This window comes from Dryobates pubescens, chromosome 18, assembly GCF_014839835.1.
Source record: "Dryobates pubescens isolate bDryPub1 chromosome 18, bDryPub1.pri, whole genome shotgun sequence".
Classification (NCBI taxonomy): domain Eukaryota; kingdom Metazoa; phylum Chordata; class Aves; order Piciformes; family Picidae; genus Dryobates; species Dryobates pubescens.
Window position 1 is genome coordinate 20,385,972 of NC_071629.1, and position 22,270 is coordinate 20,408,241.

The 22,270-nt window shown below is 43.1% G+C and overlaps 1 protein-coding gene across 2 annotated transcripts in view; it reads right to left on the reverse strand.

Annotated features, from left to right (window-relative positions):
• Window positions 1-8,033: 8,033 nt before the first annotated feature.
• PHF6 (PHD finger protein 6) overlaps window positions 8,034-22,270 on the reverse strand; it is a 29,760-nt gene continuing 15,523 nt past the window's right edge. Inside the window, exons 6-11 of one of the 2 annotated variants that reach the window (XM_054169682.1) lie at window positions 13,951-14,117; window positions 13,605-13,748; window positions 12,296-12,400; window positions 9,413-9,546; window positions 8,625-8,754; window positions 8,034-8,300 (exon numbers count right to left, since the gene is read on the reverse strand). In XM_054169682.1, the coding sequence (XP_054025657.1) occupies window positions 8,625-8,754; window positions 9,413-9,546; window positions 12,296-12,400; window positions 13,605-13,748; window positions 13,951-14,117 (680 nt within the window). In that variant the 3' untranslated portion in view covers window positions 8,034-8,300. The remainder of the gene's footprint in view (window positions 8,301-8,624; window positions 8,755-9,412; window positions 9,547-12,295; window positions 12,401-13,604; window positions 13,749-13,950; window positions 14,118-22,270) is intronic. The other variant, XM_054169683.1, reaches the window with a different exon arrangement.

Below are 22,270 nucleotides of genomic sequence, written 5' to 3' on the forward strand. Positions count from 1 at the left end.
AGCGTGCCAGTGTCCCCACAGATGTTATTATCACCACAAGTGGTAGTTTTAAGGAGAAGATGCAAAAGGAAAGGCATGGCTGTGAGCCTTGAGGTGCAGCAGGTCAGCAGCTCTGCTAGTGCAATGTTTCTCTCCAGAACAGGCAGTTCTCCAACTCCCTTGCAGAGGCCTTAGTGTGAAGCCTTATTGCCATCCACAACTACCTGAAGGGAGGTTGTAGCCAGGAGGGGGTTGGTCTCTTCTGCCAGGCAGCCAGCACCAGAACAAGAGGACACAGTCTCAAGCTGTGCCAGGGGAGGTTTGGGCTGGATGTTAGGAAGAAATTCTTCCCAGCAAGAGAGATTGGCCATTGGAATGTGCTGCCCAGGGAGGTGGTGGAGTCTCCATCAGTGAAAGAGTTTAAAAAGAGCCTGGCTGAGGCACTTGGTGCCATGGTTTAGTTGATCAGATGGTGTTGGGTGATAGGTTGGACTTGATGATCTCAAAGGCCTTTTCCAGCCTGGTTAATTCTGTATTTCTGTATCATGCATCTTGCAAACTGTTCATACATTCCCCAAGGTGGCTTTTGTTCAGTGTGTTCAGGAACAGGATGCTGTTGAATCACATTCAGCTGGTGACTGGCTGTAACCCCAAGAGAGCTTTCCTGTGCAACTGCAACCCTAGCAGCCTGTCCTGTCCCATCCTGTATTTGTTCAGCTGATGGTTGCTTCTGCTGAAGTGTACAAATATGCATTTGTCAAAGCCATCTGGACTTGCCAGATTCAGTGAATCTGGATTCAGTGAATCACATTCTAACTCTCCTGAATTTACCAAGTGCCTTTTGAATCACAACTGTCTTCTGCAAGGTCAGGAGGTAGCTCCCTCCTGGTGCTCCCTACAAATGTATTCAGCATATGTAACCTAAACTGTTAATGAAAACACCACACAACATCAAATCAGAGCAGAGCTGTGGAGGATACCACTCAATACAGCCTTGTCAGTCATCTAACTGCACATGATTAATAATTAATCATGACTCAAATGATTAATAATTAATCATTACTCTGACTAGGGGTTTCCAAACAGGCTTTATAACCTCCCTTGAAATTGGCTGTCACACCACATGCTCCTACTTCCTTATGGCAAGTCATTAAGAGACACTTAAGCTGTGCACACTGCTTTTCCTCTGCTCAAGAAGCTTCTCACGTTGATACAGAAGAGGAAACATTACTCTGACACTGATCTTGCTTTTAGAAGCTGACAAATTCCCTTTTCCATTCATTTTCCAGTTTAAACTATTAATCCCAAGTTCTAAACAGACAGGTGGAAGACAGGAGACAAGCTGAGCCTTCAGCTACTGCATCCCCCTTTGTCTCTAATCAATTGCATCACTGAATCCTAGAATGCTTTGGGTTGGAAGGGGCCTCCAAAGGTCATCTAGTCCAACTCCCTTGAGGTCAGCAGGGACATCCTCCACTAGATCAGGTTACTTAAGAGTATCTGAATATCTCCAGGGGCAGGGCCTCAATTACCTCCCTGGACAACCTGTTCCAGTGTTCCACCACCCTCATGGTGCAGAACTTGTTCCTAACATCCAATCTAAATCTGCTCTTCTCTGAGGTCAAACCATTGCCCCTTGTCCTATCACTGCAGGCCTTTAGAAACAGTCCCTCTGCAGCCACCTTCTAGCCCCCTTCAGGTACTGGCAGGCTGCTATTAGGTCTCCCTGGAGCCTTTTCTCCTCCAGGTTGAACACCCCCAGCTCCCTCAGCCTGTCCTCATAGCAGAGGTGCTCCAACTCCCTGATCACCTTCATGTCCCTCCTCTGGACCCATTCCATCAGGTCCATGTCCTTCCTGTGTTGAGGGCTCCAGAACTGGACACAGTACCCCAGGTAAGGTCTCACCAGAACAGAGAGGCAGAATCTCCTCTATCTGCTGGCCATGCTGCTTTGGATGCAGCCCAGGCTGCCACTGGCCTTCTGGGCTGCAAGTGCCCATTGCTGGCTCATGTTCAGCTTCTCTCCCACCAACAACCACAAGTCCTTTTCTGTAATGCCTGAAACTAGTTCACTACAGAGGCTATCTGATCTAGGAAGGAAGACAAGCTGTGCTTGTGCTGCAATCTCTGACATATGGCAGAATAAGCAGAGCTTGTCTAAGAGAGGACATGAGAGCCCTTGAGTCCATTAGGACTCTGCTCTAATATCACACAACATGAGGACAACTGAAGTCTTTTGCTTCTGTGTCGCTGGGGCCTTCCTCCATTGTTTCAAGATTTTGGTGACCAGCCCTCCCAGTGCAGTCTCATCCACCAAACAGAGCAGGCTCCTCCCCAATATCCTGCACTCCCTCCAAAGATTCCAGCTGACTGAATTAAAACACACAAAGCCATCCAGCAAATAAAACAGGCATCCTGTCGTTATTTCCAGGCCACCAAAAGCTATGCTGTGAAACAACTCCCAACACTGACTTTGATAACAGAAGTCTCACATTAACCTCTTCAGGAAACCTTTGCAAAGGTGGAGGTGGAACCACAGCATCAATAATTCCACCTCATTGACAAGACCTGATCATTTGGCAGCTCTTCTTTAAAGCTGATGCATGACAAGTTGGTTGGGGTTTTTTTCCTGCCAGAAAAGTCTGTGCTGAGCTTTTTCTCAGGTCATAGTAAATATCTGCTCTGCTTACTAAATCAAATCCTGGTTTAAGGGGATGGCATAGATGTTTTTAGCAAATAACATCTTCATCAATAAGGCCAATAGCATCCTGCCTCCTGTGGAGTTTTCCCATCACCTTTCTGGATTCTTTATGAACACTGAAAAAGGTATGTGGACAAATGCAACATTTTCCCAAGAGGTCTTTTCTTCTCTTCATCTCTTACATCACATTTACACCATTCTAAAGGGCATCCTGGATGGAGCTGCTCTTCTGCAGTGTAGCTAGATTACACTCTGCATTTCTTCTGCCTAAATTAAGTCATGGCATCTTAGGCCCAAATTAAGTCATGGCATCTTAGGCCCAAATTAAGTCATGGCATCTTAGGCCCAAATTAAGTCATGGCATCTTAGGCCCAAATTAAGTCATGGCATCTTTAAACTAATTCCTGGCATCTTAAGTCTAAACTAATTCATGGCATCTTAAGTCTAAATTCATGGCATCTTGAGTCTAAATTCATTCATGGCATCTTAAATCTAAACTAATTCATGGTATCTTAAGTCTAAACTAATTCATGGCATCTTAAGCCTAAATTCATTCATGGCACCTGAAATCTAAACTAATTCATGGTATCTTAAGTCTAAATTAATTCACTATTCAAAAGAGGGGAAAAAATAAAAGAGGGGGAAAAGTTCTTGAAAGCTGACCATGGGACACTTGAGTGAGCCAGTCACTTCACATTATTAACTAGTGGTAAATACAAAGCAACTTACCCACTGCAGCAAGTTAAGCAGGATACACAAGTGTGCAGAGTTAGCACAGAGTAAGTGGCATGCTGTCAGCAGGCATTCTCTCCTCTCTCCTGGCAAAATGTTCACGGGCCTGCAACCTCTAAAGGGCATCCTGCATTTCTGAATTACAAGGAGTTTGGCCAAGTCATGCTTAACAGAAAAAGGACAGATATGCAAAGATGAAATTCATAACTCATTTATTGAATATATATATATATATATATATATATGCAAGGATACCAATAAAAAGAAACTAATACTGCAAACTACAACTTTGGAAGTAAAGCCAATAATAACAGGAACAAAATATACAGAACATTGTCGATAGGAATGCATTTACCCTCTTTCATACATTCCCTGTCTTTACACCTAATGTCAATGTTAAGCTAGAGCAAAAGCTGCACATGTTAGCCTAACCTGAGTGCTTTTTGACAAGCAATGGTTCTCCAGGATCCTTTAAGGGTTGAGATGTCACTGCCGACTCATGAATGTGCATACAGATGCAGATACAGAAACTGCTTCAACAAGTCTAGAAATCAAGAGCTGTGCTCTGCTTTGTACCCTCCATCACTAAGGGAGTGGAATCTGTTTCTGGTGAGATGGGAGAAGAGTTACAATTTGCCAGAAAGTACTTTCAGTTCTCTTCAGATTAATTTCACCTAATGAGGATTCATTTTCTTGTCAATCTGATTCAGCATATTAATATTTTTGGAATGCACTGATTATCACCTGCCAGATAAGTCTAATATTTCAAAGAGATGATCACCCCTTCATCTTTCACTCTGGTTTAGCATGAAGTTATTCTTTTTCACGTGGGCAGCAGTAAGAAGCAAGAGCTCTTCCCTTCTATCACGAGCGAGTGCAGTCACCCCACTCTGGATCAGCACAGCTCAGCTTCTACCTAACACTCTGACTTTGTTAACTCCTCCTAGAGCCTTAGCACAGAACCTCCTGTGGATCAAGACCTGCTGAATGAGTAGATCTTTTGAACACCTGATCTGTTTTACCCTAGCTACCTGTGCTGACACTGATATCAAACCAGCCTTTCGCTCCTCCTTGAACTGGAGTGAGAGCACAGCTCACCGCTAGAGTGTTCGACCACACCCTGAGACTCTGGCACTACACCAGCTGTATCCTCAAGTTAGGTGAACAATACCCTTCTGATCCTGGCCTTCCTTCCTTGCTGCACACAGTCCTTTCTTGGTGTAGCAGATCTGTTAATACAGAGACACAGTGAGCTGGGGAGATCTGGTCATATAGAGATACAGCCAGCTGGGGAGAAACCTCCCTTCTCGGAGGGCTCCGGGAGTCTCAAACAGCACAGACTACCCTTGTGAGCAAAAGAAGTGCCCAAAGGTCAAAGAAACCCCCTCTCCCCCCCTCCCCCCAAAAAAAAAAATTTGGAGTAAACCCAGTTTCCTAAGACAAGTTTTGTTAAATTCATGAGTTCTCTGATTGTGAGATGAAAGCAGAAAGTGCCTATTCCAACCAAAAAGGTCTCAGTAACAAATAGGCTGCATTAATTTAACTAGCTAATTGAAACATAACCTATTTCACCTAGAGAGCACTTTTCATTACCTCTAACATTTCTGGGAAGGCAGTAGATGCTCCAGAATAATCTTCAGCATATGCTTGCAAAGGTTACATTGCTTTACCCAATTAAAAAAAAAAAAAACAAACACCCAAAACCAATAAAACAACCCCAAAAAAAAAAGGGGGGGGAAAAGAAAATCAAAATAAAAATAGTAATAATAAAAATCAGACTGAAATCTGAAATTCCAAGCTAAAACACACATCAAAAGACAGTAAAATGGCAGTATTTTTGTCTTTTAAAAAAGGATGTAAATGTGGTACACTATCATACATCGTCATGCTTTCCTTTCAAACTACAATTGGGGATGTCAGAGAAGATGTACAGTAAATACACTGCTGAGGTAACATTGCTTCTAAATATTAACACCACGACAGAATTAACTCCCCAGCAGGTGATGCTACTTGGGAACATATAAATACAATTATTTTTTTTTTACATTGTAAGGCACTTTTACCCAGCATACAGGAGTTGAAGTCAGTTCTGACAGATTTTTGAGGCTTGTTTAAAGGAAGGGGGGGGGGGAAAGAAAGAAAGAAAGAAAAGATTTCTTCTTTTTTTTTTTGACTTTGCTTCCAGGAATGACTGAATGAATGAATGACAGATTTCTAGTCAGCCCATCTCAGCACAAAGAGGTAACAGGTCAACCAGCCACTCCACTTCTCCGCTACCTGAAGGGAAAAGCGCTGGGCTGGTTCTTCCAAGGCATGGAAATGGGGTAATTGATGTCATAAACAGGTGAGTTATTGGCCTGGATACCACACTAAGCAACTGACACGCTAGGAATTAAGAGCTCAGTCTCGAAGCACAATCAGTATGCTGGCAGATCTACCCCCTGCAACCTCAGTTAAAACACAGTAGCTGCAAACAAAGTGCCTTTTGTTTTGTTTTGTTGTGTCGATTTCCATGGGAGGGCCACCTCTGAGGCACCGGAACCTAGAAGCAATTTAATCATTGGAGGATGTTATTTTGCACTCTTAAACCTGTTCAGAGGGGCTGCCAAAAAAAAATAAATAAATATGGAAGTGCTCATCTCCTAGGAGGAGCAAAAACCCCTTGGGTAAGACAATTTCAACAATGGATCTGGCGTTGCAATTCAAGTCACGCTTTTAATTTTTCCAAGTTACAAGTACAAAAGAAAAAAAAAAACCATCCATGGCATCATGGTTGAGAGCAGGTAACTGAAGTTATTTTCTGTACACAGCAATATTTCTTTCCAAAACCAGCACTGTTCTCCAGGAAAGCAAACAAGGGTTGATTGAATTCTAACAGGCAAAACGTTAGAAACTCCGATATACAGTAATTGAGTCCCCTCAAGACATTAAGGGAATGCATAAGAAGACAAATGACAACAAGTAAAAGCTTTTGTTTTAAAAATACAGGTAAGGAAAAAAAACAAAAACCAAACAACAAACCCCAAACCAACCAACAAAAAAACAATGCTACAGAAACTCAGGTTACAAATGAACTGGTTTTGCAATTACCGATCACAGAAGAGCTGTAGCCGTTTCTAGTCAAAAAAAAAGATAATCAAGTGTATTTTGCTTGTCTCCTTCCTTCAGATCCAGGAGGTTTTGTTGGGAGTTCAGAGTGAAACAAGTCAAAACCCCTAAACAAAGGATAAGGTGAATGTGGTTGCGACAGATGAAAAGTGTGGACTAGGTTCAGCTTTTTCTTTTTGGTTTTATTTCAGTCTGAGGATGTGCTTTAACAGACCAACTGAAGAAGCTCAGTAGCCATTAGAACTGACAAGGTGTTCTGAAAGCAGTCAGGAGGACTGTGGTTTGGTATAGCCTAGATCTGATCATTCCCTAAAGGAACATCAAACTCTAGCAAGTAGAATCCCAGGGGGTGGCTGTTGACTGGACAGGTCTAAGAATAAAAACCCAAACCACGAATCACTAAAGCAATAAAGGATGGTAAGGAAGGTTTCTCATAGAGTGGTCATAAGATGAAAAAAATAAATACCAATCCAGCCCAAAAAAGAAAAAGAAAAAAAAAAGGTTGTTTCCTCATTCTTCTGACAGAATATGGGGACCTTTTATGCATATTCTGGACAAAACATGAAGTGTTCCAGCCAACACAGAACACTTGAGGTACGGACGTCAGCTATGGTGGCTAAGCTCCGTAGCGAGTTGAGAGCTGTTACTCTCTGAAGTCAAAGAGACTGGGCTGCAGAGTCCAAAATGGTTTAAATCACACTCAGTGAAGGGTTCTTTGCAAATGAGGGACACAGAAAGAGGTGGGTTGGGGAGGGAAAGAACGAACTACAGCCCTTTGGCATGAGTTCTAAAGCCCCCACAGCTCAGAACCAACAGCTGCTCGAGTGACTCCGCCGCGAACAATGCTGGGCGGAGGGAGCAATCCCAACAGGAACAACCTGAAATGTTCAAGCGGTGCCTCGCTGCACACCGAGTCCTTTTCCTACCGTGTGCTTCCCAAGCAAAACCAGGCAGCTGCTCCCCCACCTTACAGCCTCCAAACACTTGGGGATGAAGAAAATGCCAAAAACTCACAAAAGTACCAGCTTGGTGCCACCACAAACTTGTCCACGTTGGGAATTCAACTAGCTAAGACCTTCCCTCGTTGCATGAATCCACTAAACCACTTAACACATTCCAAATCTTAAGGTTTTTTTGTTGTTTGTTTGTTTGTTTGCTTGCTTTTTTATTTATTCAGTCCAGGAATACAGATCTCACTTCATTTCAATGTCTGCCTTAACTTTTGACACTGTACATATTACATATCATTTATATAGTGTTTCTCTTTTTTGTTTCTTTTAGTTGGTTTCCTTTTTTTGTTTCATTTTTGTGTCCTTTTTTTGTTTCATTTTTGTGTCCTTTTTTTGTTTGGTTTCCTTTTTTGTTTGTTTCCTTTTTTGTTTGTTTCCTTTTTTGTTTCTTTCCTTTTTTGTTTCTTTCCTTTTTTTGTTTGTTTTCCTTTTTTGTTTCTTTCCTCTTTTTTTGTTTCTTTCCTCTTTTTTTTGTTTCTTTTTTTTTGTTTGTTTGTTTCCTTTTTTGTTTCTTTTATTGTTGTTGTTTTGTTTTTTTTTTTGTTTCCAGACACTGCAGACTACAAACTACATAATATTGACATGTAAAAACTCTGCCACTTACTGAAGGCTCACACACATGAACGTTTCAGGCAGTTCAATGAAAATTTCTAACAGAGCTGGGCAGTAAGAAGTTTACTGGCCCTGTTCTGAGTTTAGAAAACAGTTTAAAAGAATTAGTAGTTATGATGTCTTAGCCATTCCCAGTTCTATAACTCTGTCCCTTGAACCTGTTCAAAAACAAAAAATGATGGAAACAACAGTAAATGGAAGATCAGACAGAAAAGCATTCAGCAGCTCTGGCATTACGTCTACATTTAGCCACAGAAATGAGGGCCTCCCTTTCTTAGGCTGTGACAAAATCAGCTGGGTTTAAAAAAACCCCAACAAACTCAAAACCAACACATCCTCCCCATTTTTTCCCCCCTACAGTATGCCAATCAAGCAGTATTTGTCTGCAGACACTAGATTTAAATACTTCACTGCAATCAACTACATGAAAGGTATATCGCGTTTCAGGCTGGGCAACAGCTGTCAGGGGTATACTTCCGTACCTAGTTTCCATTGAGCTGCTGCTGAGGAATGTCATTATGGTCAGTGCCTGATTTGCCACGGCTTTTACTCTCTCTTTCTTCATCCTCTTCATCTCTTTCATCATTTCCACTATGGTTTTTACAATAGAGCCTAGCACAACAGGAGAAAACAGGGAGGAGTTTTACTGATGTCCTCTATCAAAACGAGACTTTCCTCTCCCTTTAGTTTGGAGATGTGCTACAAGTCGATTGTAAACTCTTCTAACTCATTCCTGGCTCACAGGCAAGCAGCAGTTACACTGAGAAAGAGAACAAGCTCGAAGACCAGCCAACCAAACCGATCAGCTCTGGTTTTCATGAGCTGCTACTCTGCTGCTCAGAGAATGCCCTCTTGTGGGCACAACCACGCTGGCAACTCAACTGCAGCCCAGTCCCTAACACCTTACACAGTTCAGCCAGTACCCAAAGTTCTGGGCTCCAAACAACAAAAAAACCACCCAGGAGAGCTACAAAACATATGAATATGGAAGAATCATGACACAGAATAGCCAGGGTTTCCTCAAGACAAATTAGCTGAGGAGGAAATATTTAAGTTAATGAATTTTCTCCTTTCTCATACTACAATGACTTTAAGCCAGCAGAGCAACTGAATTGCTTTGCAAAACCAACAATTACTGACCACCTCCATTTTAAAAAGAAATAACATTCTCCTTTTTAATAACATACTTGACTGGCCAAGTTAGGCAGAAAAAGTGCCATGAAATGCCTTCACTTTTGTTAAGAGAGTCAAGAATTAGGTAGGTCCTTACTTATAAATTCCTCGTGACATATTCTCAATGTATTTAGCTTTGTCTTCTACTCCACAGTGGTAATGGTATGTTTTTATGCAGGCTTTAATTTCACATCCAATAGTAGCACCAGGCTGGCTGCAAAGTGTGCATTTCTGTGCAGGAGAAAGAAGAGAATGGCACTGTTCAGCTCTTCAGGCTCTTAGTACCGGGGTTAGTGTTCATCATGTTTATGGCTACCATTCTGGAGCAGAGTACGTTCTCTCTGGCAGATCATCTTTCCAGTGAAGAGTTACTCAAAGATCATTGTAAAGCAGGATCTGTACAATCCTAACCTATTGAAATGTGAACTCTGGGATTTACAGAATCACAGAATTGTCAGGGTTGGAAGGGACCCCAAGGATGATCTAGTTACAATTCCCCTGCCATAAGGCAGGGATGCCTCACACTACAGCAGGTTGCTCATAGCCACATCCAGCCTGGCCTTAAAAATCTCCAGGGATGAGGCTTCCACCACCTCCCTGGGCAACCTGTGCCAGTCTCTCACCACCCTCCTGGGAAACAACATCTTTGTAACATCCAATCTAAATATCCCCTCCTCTAGCTTGGATCCATTGCCCCCACTCCTATCACTCCCTGACACCCTAAGAAGTCCCTGCCCAGCTTTCTTGTACCCCCCTTCAGATACTGGAAGGCCATAAGAAGGTCTCCAGGAGCCTTCTCCAGACTGAACAGCCCCAACTCCCTCAGCCTGGCCACTGGATTGAAAATGGCTAAATGATTCTACCTATCATTGCATTTCCAAGATCATTATATTGCCACTGAAGTTAGTGTGTTAATGTGTGAAGAATCTTCAAACACAGAATGGTAGGGGCTGGTAGGCACCTCCAGAGATCATCCAATCCAACCACCCTGTCAAAGCAGGGTCAACCTAGGGCAGGTAACACAGGAACACATCCAGGTTGGCTTTGAAAGTCTCCAGAGAAGGAGACTCCACAAACTCTCTGGGCAGCCTGCTCCAGGGCTCTGCCACCCTCACACTGAGGTGAAACTTCCTGTGTTCTAGCTTATATCCATTATTTCTTCTCCTATTACTGAGTGTCACTGAAAAGAGCCTGGCACCTTCCTCTTGACACCCAACCCTCAGATATTTACAGACATCAATAAGATCTCCTCTTAGCCTTCTCTTTTCCAGACTAAACAGTCCCAGGTCTCTCAGGATTGGTTTGTTTGGTTTTTTAAGGAACAATAGAGTTAGAAGTTGTTTGTTTTGTTCCTGCCTTCTCTTGTGCTTTAAAATCATCCTGAATTGTAACAAAAATACAATCTGACATTTTACCAACATCTCAGCTATGAGAACCCCAACACAAGACAATCATAGACCTGCTGGAGCAAGATGATCAGAGAGCTGGAGCAGCTTTCTTAGGGCAACAGGCTGAGAAAGTTAGGGCTGTTTAGCCTGGATAAGAAAAGGCTCCAGGGAGACCTTATAGCTGCATTTCAATGTCTGAAGGACATCTACAGCAAAGCTGGGTAGGGACTGTTTAGAAGAGCTTGTAGTGATAGGATAAGGGGCAATGTTTTGAAACTGGAGCAGGGGAGATTCAGGTTGGACACTAGGAAGTTTTTCACAGTGTGAATAGTGACATTCTGGAGCAGATTGCCCAGGGAGGTGGTTACAGCCCTGGCCCTGAAAACATTCAAGGTTAGACTTAGCTAGCCCAGGGCAGCCTGATCTAGTTGGAGGTGTCCCTGCTGGCTGCAGCAGGGTTGGACAAGATGACCTTTGAGGGTCTCTTCCAACCCAGTGCAGTCTGTGAATCCCCATCCCTGAAGCCTTAAGACATTTTCATCCTGAAGCACCAAACCAATCTGAAACACTTCACTGCAGGAACACCTTCAAAGGTTTTTTATAGTTTCACACAAGTGTGCTTTTAGCAACACAGGATTCAAAGCTGTTACTCTCTTCCAGCTACAGGAAGGCTAACATAGAATCAACCAGGTTGGAAAAGGCCTCAGAGATCAAGTCCAACCTATTACCTAATACCTAACACCTCCTGACAACTAAACCATGGCTCCAAGTGCCACAGCCAAGCCTTTCTTGAACACCTCCAGGGATGGGGACTCCACCACCTCCCTGGGCAGCACATTCCAATGGCAAATTACTCTTTCTGGGAAGAACTTTCTCCTCACTTCCAGCCTAAACCTCCCCTGGTGCAGCTTGAGACTATGTCGTCTTGTTCTGGTGCTGGTTGCCTGGGAGAAGAGACCAACCCCTACCTGGCTACAACCTCCCTTCAGGGAGTTGTAGAGAGCAAGAAGGTCTCCCCTGAGCCTCCTCTTCTGCAGGCTAAGCAACCCCAGCTCCCTCAGCCTCTCCTCACAGGGCTGTGCTCCAGACCCCCTCCCCAGCTTTGTTGCCCTTCTCTGGACACCTTCCAGCACCCCAACATCTTTCTTAAACTGAGGGGCCCAGAATTGGACACAGGACTTGAGGTGTGGCCTAACCAGTGCTGAGCACAGGGCAGAATGACTTCCCTGCTCCTGCTGGCCACACTGTTCCTGATGCAGGGCAGGATGCCATTGGCCTTCTTGGCCCCCTGGGCACACTCCTGGCTCACGTTCAGCTGCTGTCAAGCACTACTCCCAGGTCTGCCTGGCTGATCTCCAGCCACTCTGTCCCAAATTTACTATGCACATTGCCATACTATGTACATAAAAATTTACCTCATACCCCAAATATGCCCAAACATTACTTACTCTTAAGGTGACTGCTGTATAGCTACCTGCTCCCAAGAGCCCCCATATATTTGCATTTTGTGTTTAGAAACAGATGGGAAAGATTGTTCCATAGAAAGATTGTTCTAGAGCCATATACACTCCTTAGCAGAAGCAGATACATACCATTCTTTTTCCTCTCTTGATTTCCTGAAGTACAGTTTTAATATCAAAATCACCAAACTCTGCCCTTGAAGTTGTTGTTAGCTGGACAGTGCCAGAAGAGAACAACTGTCAAACAAGCAAGGCAAAAGAATTTCAGGTCACCAGCAGCATCAGACATTTTTAATGTGCAGGAGTAACTGAGTATTGACCATCCCCTTCCTGTGATCTCAGGCAGCCTGCATTCACCAACAAACTAGGGAAAAAAACCCACTGCTTGCTGAGTAATTAGTCTGAATATTTCTTCAGATAGCCAGCTGACTGCTTTAATGACATTTGTTGCCATGGAGAAATGTATTTAGAGAAGGTAAAGGAGTGGACAAGAAATAATGACCTGATGGAAACAACCCAAAATGATCCTTTTTAAGGAACATTCCCTTTCCTTCCCTGGGACATCGACATAACTCAGCTCCATGGCAACACACCTGAAAAGCCAAGAGGGATGACCACAGAGCACGCAATTACCAACCCTACTGTCATCATCCTGCTATATGTGCAGCTTAAACTGTCTGAAAACTGAAGCTCAGGTCCACCAAAGTAGTGAAGAACCCTCTGAGACTCAAGGCTGCTGGCACACACCTGCTCTCTGTTCAGTGAGGATAAGCAGAGGAAGACAGTTCACACTCCACAGATTACCTGGACTCCTGATTCATTTTGAGGTACAACAGGAACCACTGAGGTTTGTTACTCTAAGCCCTCCCTCATTCACAGAAGGAGTTCTCTGAAGGCAGCACTGTCTGCTCCTGTTCACTGAAATGAGCAGATACTTTTCAGGCTGGCAGGTCTATCAATGTGACCACCTCAAGGCAAGGGTTTTCTAGAACTGCCATGTCCCATTCCACTTGAGTCACACAGCCTGAATCCACTGGTCAGAAAATGAATCAAGCTCAGGGATTCTTCCCAGGTGTTTATCTGAGTGCCTGAGGAGTGAATGTATTTTACTTTTGGAGTGGATTGTTGTAGCTAAAACGGTTTTCTCTTCCCTTTCTAAATATTGGTTGTGCATTTAGACACCAGGAAGCTTTTTTAACGAGCTGAAGAGTCTCCCTGAGCTCATTCCATCTCTTACCACGTAGCCAACTTTTATCCACATTGCCTGCAGTGAAAATAAATGAATTGCTCACTTTGCAACACTTCAGTGCTTCAAGAGATCATCAGCACACAGACAATACTCCTGCATAATTACATGTGAGAGCACTGTACTAAAGTCTAAAATAGCAATTCAGACAAAACTCACATAATTAGACTGGTTGACAACAGTGCTGTTACTCACCATGCACTTATAGTGTGCTGCAGCCTTTTTGGCATTAAATATATGAAGCTTTCCTCTAGCTTCATTTTCTTCTTCACCTGCATGACAGAATCCACATTTAGGTTTTGTATCACTGGGGCTGCTTCTGTGGGGAGACCTGTCTCTCTGAAAGAAAAACATTTTACTAAAATATACTGCTGGGTTACAAATCAGGTTGTCAATTAAAAGAAAAGAAACCAAAAAAAAAAAAGCCTGTGGCCACCAGCTGGAGGCTCAGACAAATGCAAGCATTCATCAAAGTCATATTTGCAGAGAAGAAAATAGTGCAATTCTGGCTTCTAAGAAGTTTAGCATATTTACTGCTTACATAGGAACTGCTTTCTATGTCATCTGTGCCATGTGAGGACGTAGATCTAGTGTCTTCTGATTGCCCTTTTGCATTTGTTTTTCTCGGCTTTCCCTTCCGACCCCTCCTTTTGCCTTTGGGAGGTGAAGGCTCCAGCTCATGTTCATTGATACTTTCTTCTAAATCTGCTTTAGAAGTTAGAAAACATCATCAAATAACATTCTCCCAAAGTCAAACAAACAAAGAAACAAAAAGCCTCAGACCAACACCTCAAAAAAACCCAACAACCCAGACGAGAGAAAACACAACCTGGATTTGCTTATGGCCATGCAACTGCAGGTTCTGAAAACAGCCTTTACTTGATCCACATCATACAGCTTTGCATCTTTGTAACAGAACATAGGAAGAAGGTTTAGCATTTCTTCACAGCTTTCAGACCCAGGAGGTGTCCTCAGGCCCTGAGAAGAACTCACTGAAACTACACTGAAGCCAGAAGTTCTTTTCCAAGCATGGAAAGAAAAAGCTTCTAATCGAAGCAGCGTAACTCCAGTGTCAGTTAGCCTTGATATTATGCCAGCATTTCTGAATAACATCTCTCTCCTTACTTTATTAATTGATGCCTTATGAAGTGACTCAAAGGACTTAAGAAAGAAATTTGCCCCTTTTTTGGCTAAAATGCTAGGTTTCAAAACAGAAATGTATTTTGCCTCCATGAAACAAATCTAGAATTGCACTGTAGTTACAGGATGTTTTTCACATCTACAGCTAAAAGCAGCCACCAGTTGAACAGAAAATCATCCCCACTGACAATACCCCAAATAAAGGATTTACAGACCATTAAGAGGCTCAGAATGCCTATTTTTACCACACAGATTGCACCGGGTTGCAAGGGACCCTCAAAGGTCATCTTGTCCAATCCCGCTGCAGTCAGCGGGGACACCTTCAACTAGATCAGGCTGCCCAGGGCCACATAAGAATCTGATCTTGAATGTCACCAGGGATGGGGACCCAACCACATCCCTGGGCAACCTGTTCCAGTATTTCACCACCCCCACTGTGAAGAACTTCCTCCTGATGTCCAACCTAAATCTCCCCTGCTCCAGTTTCAAACCACTGTCCTTTGTCCTATTGCCACAGGCCCGTCTAAACAGCCCCTCCTCAGCCATCCTGCAGGTCCCCTTCAGATACTGAAATGCAGTTCTAAGGACTCCCTGGAGCCTTCTCTTTTCCAGACTGAACAGTCCCAATTCTTGCAGCCTGTCACCCAAGGGGAGGTGCTCCAGCTCTCTGATCATCCCACTGCAGCAGGGGCGTCTCTCCTGTGTTGGGGCCCCCAGAGCTGGACACAGTACTGCAGGTGAGGTCTCACCAGACATGCCAAAGAGTTTCTTGCAAGTTCCTTTGGAAATGTCAGCTCAGCTGCTGATCACTACATAGAACTGCAGCCCAGTATCTGGCAGACTGTCTTTGACTCCTCAAAGCCCTACAGTTAACACAGATCAACTCTGCAAACTGAAGAAGACTTCCAATACGACGTAGCTAGGTTACAGCTGACATTGAACAACCAGCTCCAGTCAGTTGCTAACAACTGATGACCAGCTGCTCCCAGGAGCATCTTTTCATGTGTGAGACCCACCTCTGCCCAAACTGCAAAGGTTATTTCAGCAGACTTGTTTGAAGGAACATCCGCACGCACCGCTTGTGTCCAAACCACAGCCATCAGCATGAGCCCCAGAACGGAAGGAAACCCTCAGCAGAAGGTTCAGAAGAGCTACTTTCTACATTAATGAGCCACTTGTCTGTTGTGGTGGTATTATTAGTATGACTTAATCATTGCTGTGACACTCAGCATCATGCTCTCTGTATCCAGGCAGGAGGTCTTAATTCGGGACCACAAAGACATCTTATTTAGATGTCCTTTTTTTGGGTCTGTTATCACATAAAAATCAAATCACATCTCTGTCTTGTGAATAACAGCAACCCAACTGCACTGAAGTTTGAAGTCAGACACTTGAACAGCCACCAGCTTGGAGCAGCAGATAACTGAACTGCTGGCCCCAGGCCTTGCACACAAGTACATCTTATTAAGCTTTTGCTCCGTCATGTCTGTCACTAATCCCTCAGAAAGCTACAGCTTCTTGCACATTTACTCATGAAGGGCAGAAAACTGATCCACAGGCATCACAACAGGTGACACTGAAACGTAATTCCCCCAAAGCTTTACTCTGTTGTGTGGCTAGAAAGAGGCCAAAAAAAGCTAAATGAATACAGATCTGCAAATTATTTTGGCTCAAACCGATGCCTTGTCCAGCTGCACACAGACTGCTGCTAAATTACATCCATCTATCTGCTACAACACTCCTAAGCTTTAATATAGATGCTCTTCTTTCCTCATTAGATGACAAAAGCACCACTTACTTTACTCTGAATAAATAAAACCCATGATGATCCAGTGAAATAATACACTTCACACCTCACATCATTTTCATTTATCACTCTCCAAGCAAGATTATGCACTTTAGACACTGCACCTCTCAGACTGCAGAGAGCAAATTTTATTGCAATCTCAAAACCCCAACTCCAAAGAAAAGAATTCTCTTCGATCTTGTCCCTCATCACTTGAACTCTCCACCAATGTATTAAAAGAAACCTGTGAATTGTTGCCTCTACTTCTGCATTTGTAGAGTGGTTTCAGTGGGAAATGATCTTCAAAAGTCATCTAGTCCAGCCCACCTGCAGTCAGCAGGGACATCCTCAGAGTTACTCAGAGGCTTGTTGAGGCCCCATCCCTGGAGATGTTCAAAGTGAGGCTCAACTGCCTCCCTGGGCAACCTGTTGCAGAGTTCCACCACCCTCCAGGTGCAGAACTTGTCCCTCACATCCAATCTATATCTATCTTCTCCAGTTTCAAACCATTGTCCCTTTTCCTGTCACTGCAAGCCTTTGGAAACAGTCCCTCTCCATCCTTCTTGTAGCCCCCTTCAGGTACTGGAAGGCTGCTATTAGGTCTCCCCAGAGTCTCCTCTTCTCCAGTTCCCTCAGCCTGTCCTCATAGCAGAGGTGTTCCAGCCCCCTGATGATCTTCATGGCCCACCTCTGGACCCACTCCATCAGGTCCATGTCCAGGATCCAGAGCTGGACACAGTACACAGTACCCAAAGTGAGGTCTCAGCAGAGCAGAGAGCCAAAATCCCCTCTCTCCATCTCTGGCCACACTGCTTTTGCTGCAGCCCAGGCTGCCATTGGTCTCCTGAACCACTGCAGGCTCCTGCCTAGCTTCTCCCCCACCAGCACCCCCGAGTCCCTTTCTGCAGGGCTGCTCTCAATTTCATCATCCCTCAGCCTGGACTGACACCTTACTATTGCCCTGACCCAGGTGCAGAACCTTGCACCTCAGAAAATTTAAAGACCTAGTAGATGGTTATTCTGGAGAAGGGGAAAAAAAAAGAAGTCTTACCAAAATGTGAGTTTTGAATTCATGAGCCTTTAAATAACATCACCAAGGAGGTAAAAATATTCCTTCCAAAAGAATTCCACCCTACTGTATTTGATGAAGCAAAATGCACTTCACTCACTCACACTCCTTATTCTGTCTGATGCTGCTTCTCCATTCTTTGCTGCTTTCCCCCTCTTAGTCCACCTGTATGCTCTGAACAACATTAAAGCACATCCTGAATTCTCTCCAGTCACACTTGCAAAAGTGGAAGTGAATCATAACTGCTTAAAACCCAGGCACACATTTCTTTTTGTAAGAACCACCACAGCCTCCTTACAGAACAAGTTCTTAACTGCTATTATTTTTCTTTTAGTCCACAGTTATTTGAATATTTAAGATTAGAAAAGTCAAAAAATGCTGGGTTTGGAAAAGATGGGAGTCAAGTGTCAGATAAAACATCAAGATTGCACAGGTTTCCCCACAGGAGAGGCCCTTTTCTGCGCTCCAAACTAGTACTTCCAAAGGAGTTCAGTTCATTGAACTTTAGGTGCTACGTGACCCCTTCACTAAACAAAGTTCCTTGCAGATTTAGGTCTCCTAGACAAGTGACATGGACCACATATTAACACCACTGGGAAGTGAGGATCTGCTCTACCACATCTAACTGCAAGACTGGTACTTCCAAACATTAAAGTTGCTCTCCTTTTTAACAGCACAAACAGCACAGGAAGAAAGACGTTGTAACCAGCTTTAAAGTACTCCTGCCTCGGATGGTCTTTATTGCTTAACAGACACTTTGGTTTGTGCCCTATCCCTCCCCTCAAGCCCACTGCCAGCTTACCCTGTTTCCCTGGCATCTGATGGTTGGGTGTTTCCAACTTCTCATGTCAGCTTGAACTAAGGAAAACACAAAAAGTTGTTCAACTCCTCCCTGACCAGGTGGAAGTTTTATCATGGGTATCACTCACACTCTGAATCCCCTGAGATTCCCTAGGTATTCTTCAGCTGCCCCCCAGCCCATAGCTCATTACTGCATTGCCTTGTTTTTTAAATCACCACAATAGTCTCAACACCACTGTAATTAAGTCTTGCAAGAAGGTGTCAGAAGTCCCTAAATGCTGCATCTGAAAACACAAACTTAGTATGCAACAGGGTCTGAGCAGGAGGGGAGGGGTAAGAAATCAAGAGGAAAGCACTCTACATTTTGAAAAGCATCTGAGAACACAAGATTGTAAATTCTGATGAGCTAAAAGATGAGCAGCAACAAGCCCCAAATTTGCATTTTAGAAACCCATAAGCAGTACAAAGCACCACAAAAAGACTAGCAAAATGCTGCATCACATAAACTGTTAGCAGGGGAGACTCAGCTTCAGAGAGAAACCTAAAAATTCTCCTTTGATCATGATGAGAAGGAAAAAGGATCAAAATGTTTTGCTGTTTAAAAGAAGGCTTGGCAGAGAAAGAGATTGAGATATCACTGATCCAGTCTACATTGTGCCAGCTGGAAACACACATGGAATCACCCTTTTCCAAAAGCTAGGGTAAAGCAAAGTAATAAGAGAATTAAGTGATTTAAAGGTTGGGAAAGAACAAATAAAAAGAGGATGTGTACAACAAAAGCCAAGACTTCTCTCTGGATCCAGCTTTTACATTACCTTGAACAACAGGCTGAGCCAGAAGCAAAAAGGGGCAAAGTCTGTGTAAGGAAACTAATAAACCAAACTGACTGGCAAAAAAAAAAAATCCATTTGCAAGCAGGACTGTACATTAAAAGGAAGCCAAAATGTATAATGTAGAAATGGCTTTGCCACGCTGTGATGTAAATCTGCAATCACACAGAGGTATTGCAAGCTCTCCACTGCATTTGGGATAAAAGAGAAGCACTAAAAATGACAAAGATCAAAATTCACTTTCCTGGGTTTATGGGAAACAGAGTATCACAGAGAGGGGTTGGGGGGGAAATAAGCACTTCAGCACATGAAAGAAAGAAGTCTTTAAAATCTGGCTGAAACCAACTAAGCCATGTGGCAAGATCATTATTTTTAAGTTGAAAAGAAATACAAACCAACCAGAAAACCTCATTATCCCAGCTGTCAATCATAACAATCTGACTGCATCTATAAGCATTAAAAAGAAGCAGAGGTTTGCATGGGGGGAAAAAAAAAATCAAACCACACATAAAAATACTAAATCCTGCAAGCAAATATTGCATCAGGTAAAGTGATCAGGAAAGAAGAGTAGCTTCTCTCAGCAAATTCTCTGAAACCACCCATCAAAATGATGAACAGAATTTTTTAATGGAGAGAAGGTTAATTAGATGAAACACAGCCAAACTGGAGAAAGGAAGAGTCAAGAAGGGGAAAAAATGAAATGCCCCTTTAGGTCCCACCACAGATAGGTGTTCCCAAAGTACCAAATCAAGGAACTGATGACTCTTGCCCAAAAGCTGGTTTTGACTGCATAGTATCTATGCCATGAAGTATTTGAGATTCTTTCTTTAATGAAGTATACTTCATGTAGAAAAGGAATCAAATGGTCCTTATTAACCACGCAACCCAAATGCTTTCTTCACACAAACGATGCACTGGCAGAGCCTGAAGGCAGACAATACTCTCAGGTTATCTGCATAATCAGAAAGGGTGTGATTAAGTGGCATGGATAAACCTTTTAAGTATGAGTTAGCTGACCAAGTTTCTATTTGTGTTATGTCTTGCCTAGATAGGAAGGAAAATTACCATGTAAACAAACACGGGGCAGCTCCTCAGCTAGGACAAACCATTCAGCACTTTCTTCCTTTTCAGTGAGCTGTGTGCTTTTTCCTTAGGAAACACCATTGTGATGCTCCTGCAAAACACCTCCTCAGTCTAACACTGTGTATAGATTTGGTGCCACGTTCAGAGCAGCATTTTCCAGCAGACAAACAAGAAGGCTGAGTTAGCAGGGCCTAGGGAGAATTTGCTGCCATCCACCAGCAGAACTGAAATGACTCCCAACTGCAAGGTTACAGCAGCTTTTCTTTCTGGCTGCATTCATCTGCACAGCATTAGGCAAGATTCTGATGTCAACAGCACTACAGAAAAAGCAACTATGAACAAATTAAAGAAACCAAGGATTAATTAATATTTAATTCTCTAATATCTTAAAGAATCCAAAGATGAATCAGGATGTCACCTAACTAGAATGCCAAAAAGTTCTGATGATTCTCCTGCCAGCCCCTGGCTTACACAGCGCTTGGAAAAAGTCCTCGGTCTGCTGTAGATTGCAGCATCTCTAAATAGATTTCACAGAGAAATATTACCCTGACTCAATATACTGAGCAGTATGAGAAGCAGAGATTTCATGTTTGATCTTTAGAATACCATGAAAAGGATGCTGAGACAGGGAATGTCCCTTATTTCCATTGTGGAAACATAATTCCCCGAGGCTTTGAGTAGAGCTACAATAGGAATTATCGACACTTTATTTTCTGACCCCACAGTTCCCAAGCATCTGTTTTAAACATTCACAATAGAGAGTCACATGGCTGTCTTCATTATTCTTTGTTTTACTACTATGCAGCACAGGAGAATGAAATTACATTCTTATCTTAGCTGCTATTAAACAATTCCTGATCAGCTGAATTTGTTTGAAATTCAAACACAGGGGGCCAGGGCAGCTCCACCTGCAGGGAACTGAAAGATACCAGATTTCTTTCTTTCTTTATTTTTTTTTCTCCTCTCCACAATTATTTCTGGTACATTGGAATAAATTCCAACAAGCAGTTCCAAAGCCTTAGTTCAACAATACTCCATTCTTCAAAAAGAATAAATGCAAATTGTATCAAACCGAACAGGAATTCAGCCATTAGTTAGCTATGACAGTTGGAAAGCTCTGGCAGCAATTCCTGTAACCTATGAGGCACTGAAAACAGACTTGCCCAAACTACAAATTAAATTACTACTTGAAGTTCAGGTCAGATCATTCTGTGAAGATTTGTAACAGCAAGACAAAGATTGAGGCAGGAAGCTTTCAGTAGCTTGGACTGAGCAGGTGTCTTCCAGTCTGCTGGCCCTACAGCCACAGGGTGAGTGTGAGAGCACCTCGCTTTTACTGTGCCTTTTCCAGCTACGTGTGAACACAGCACAGCAGAATCACTCTAGAAATAAACATACACCAAGGAAACACAGGAGGAACATATTTCTCCTGCTCTATGCCACCCCAAAGGCTAGGCCATACAGCCCCACAAAATAATCGATGTAAGGGCAGGAGATTTTGCTGCCGCGTTTTGTCTTTTTATATGCAAAGAAAGCAGCAGCTAGTTCAGCAACTCCTGTCAGTTAAAGGAAAATTAACTCCCATCACCCATTAATTTGGTCTTGATGAGCAGAGAGATACTTAGTCTGATGAATTCTTGCACCACTTGAACTTGATGAGAGCAATATGTAAGAGGTTTTAATTGGGTAACTTTATTTCCAGCATAGGTCCTTCAACCGCATTTCCATGTGGCCTCAAAAACTGTTCCTTAAACTGTTACTATAAAAGTTAACAGATACCCCTTTTAAACTTCTAACATTAGCCAGACCTCAGACTTGAACAGGTATGACCCCACAAAAGCACTGATTTTATAGTGAAGGAAGAAAAAAAACCCCACGAGTCTCACTCAGGATTGCCTACAAAAAAATAAACTGCTCTGGACTGCACCAAACCAAACACTCCCCAAAACTCTCCCAGCATCCATCAACAGAAGTGACAGAATACAAATATTTGGACTGCAACAACTAAAAGTGGATACAAAGAAAGGATAAAATGCCAGATGTTCTACACTGACCAAGAAAGAAAAATACATCACCAGCATCCCAGAGTAGGAGCACTAAGTTTCCATTCAAAAGGACTGCTATGTGGAGTAGAAGGGAAGGGACTAGAGTA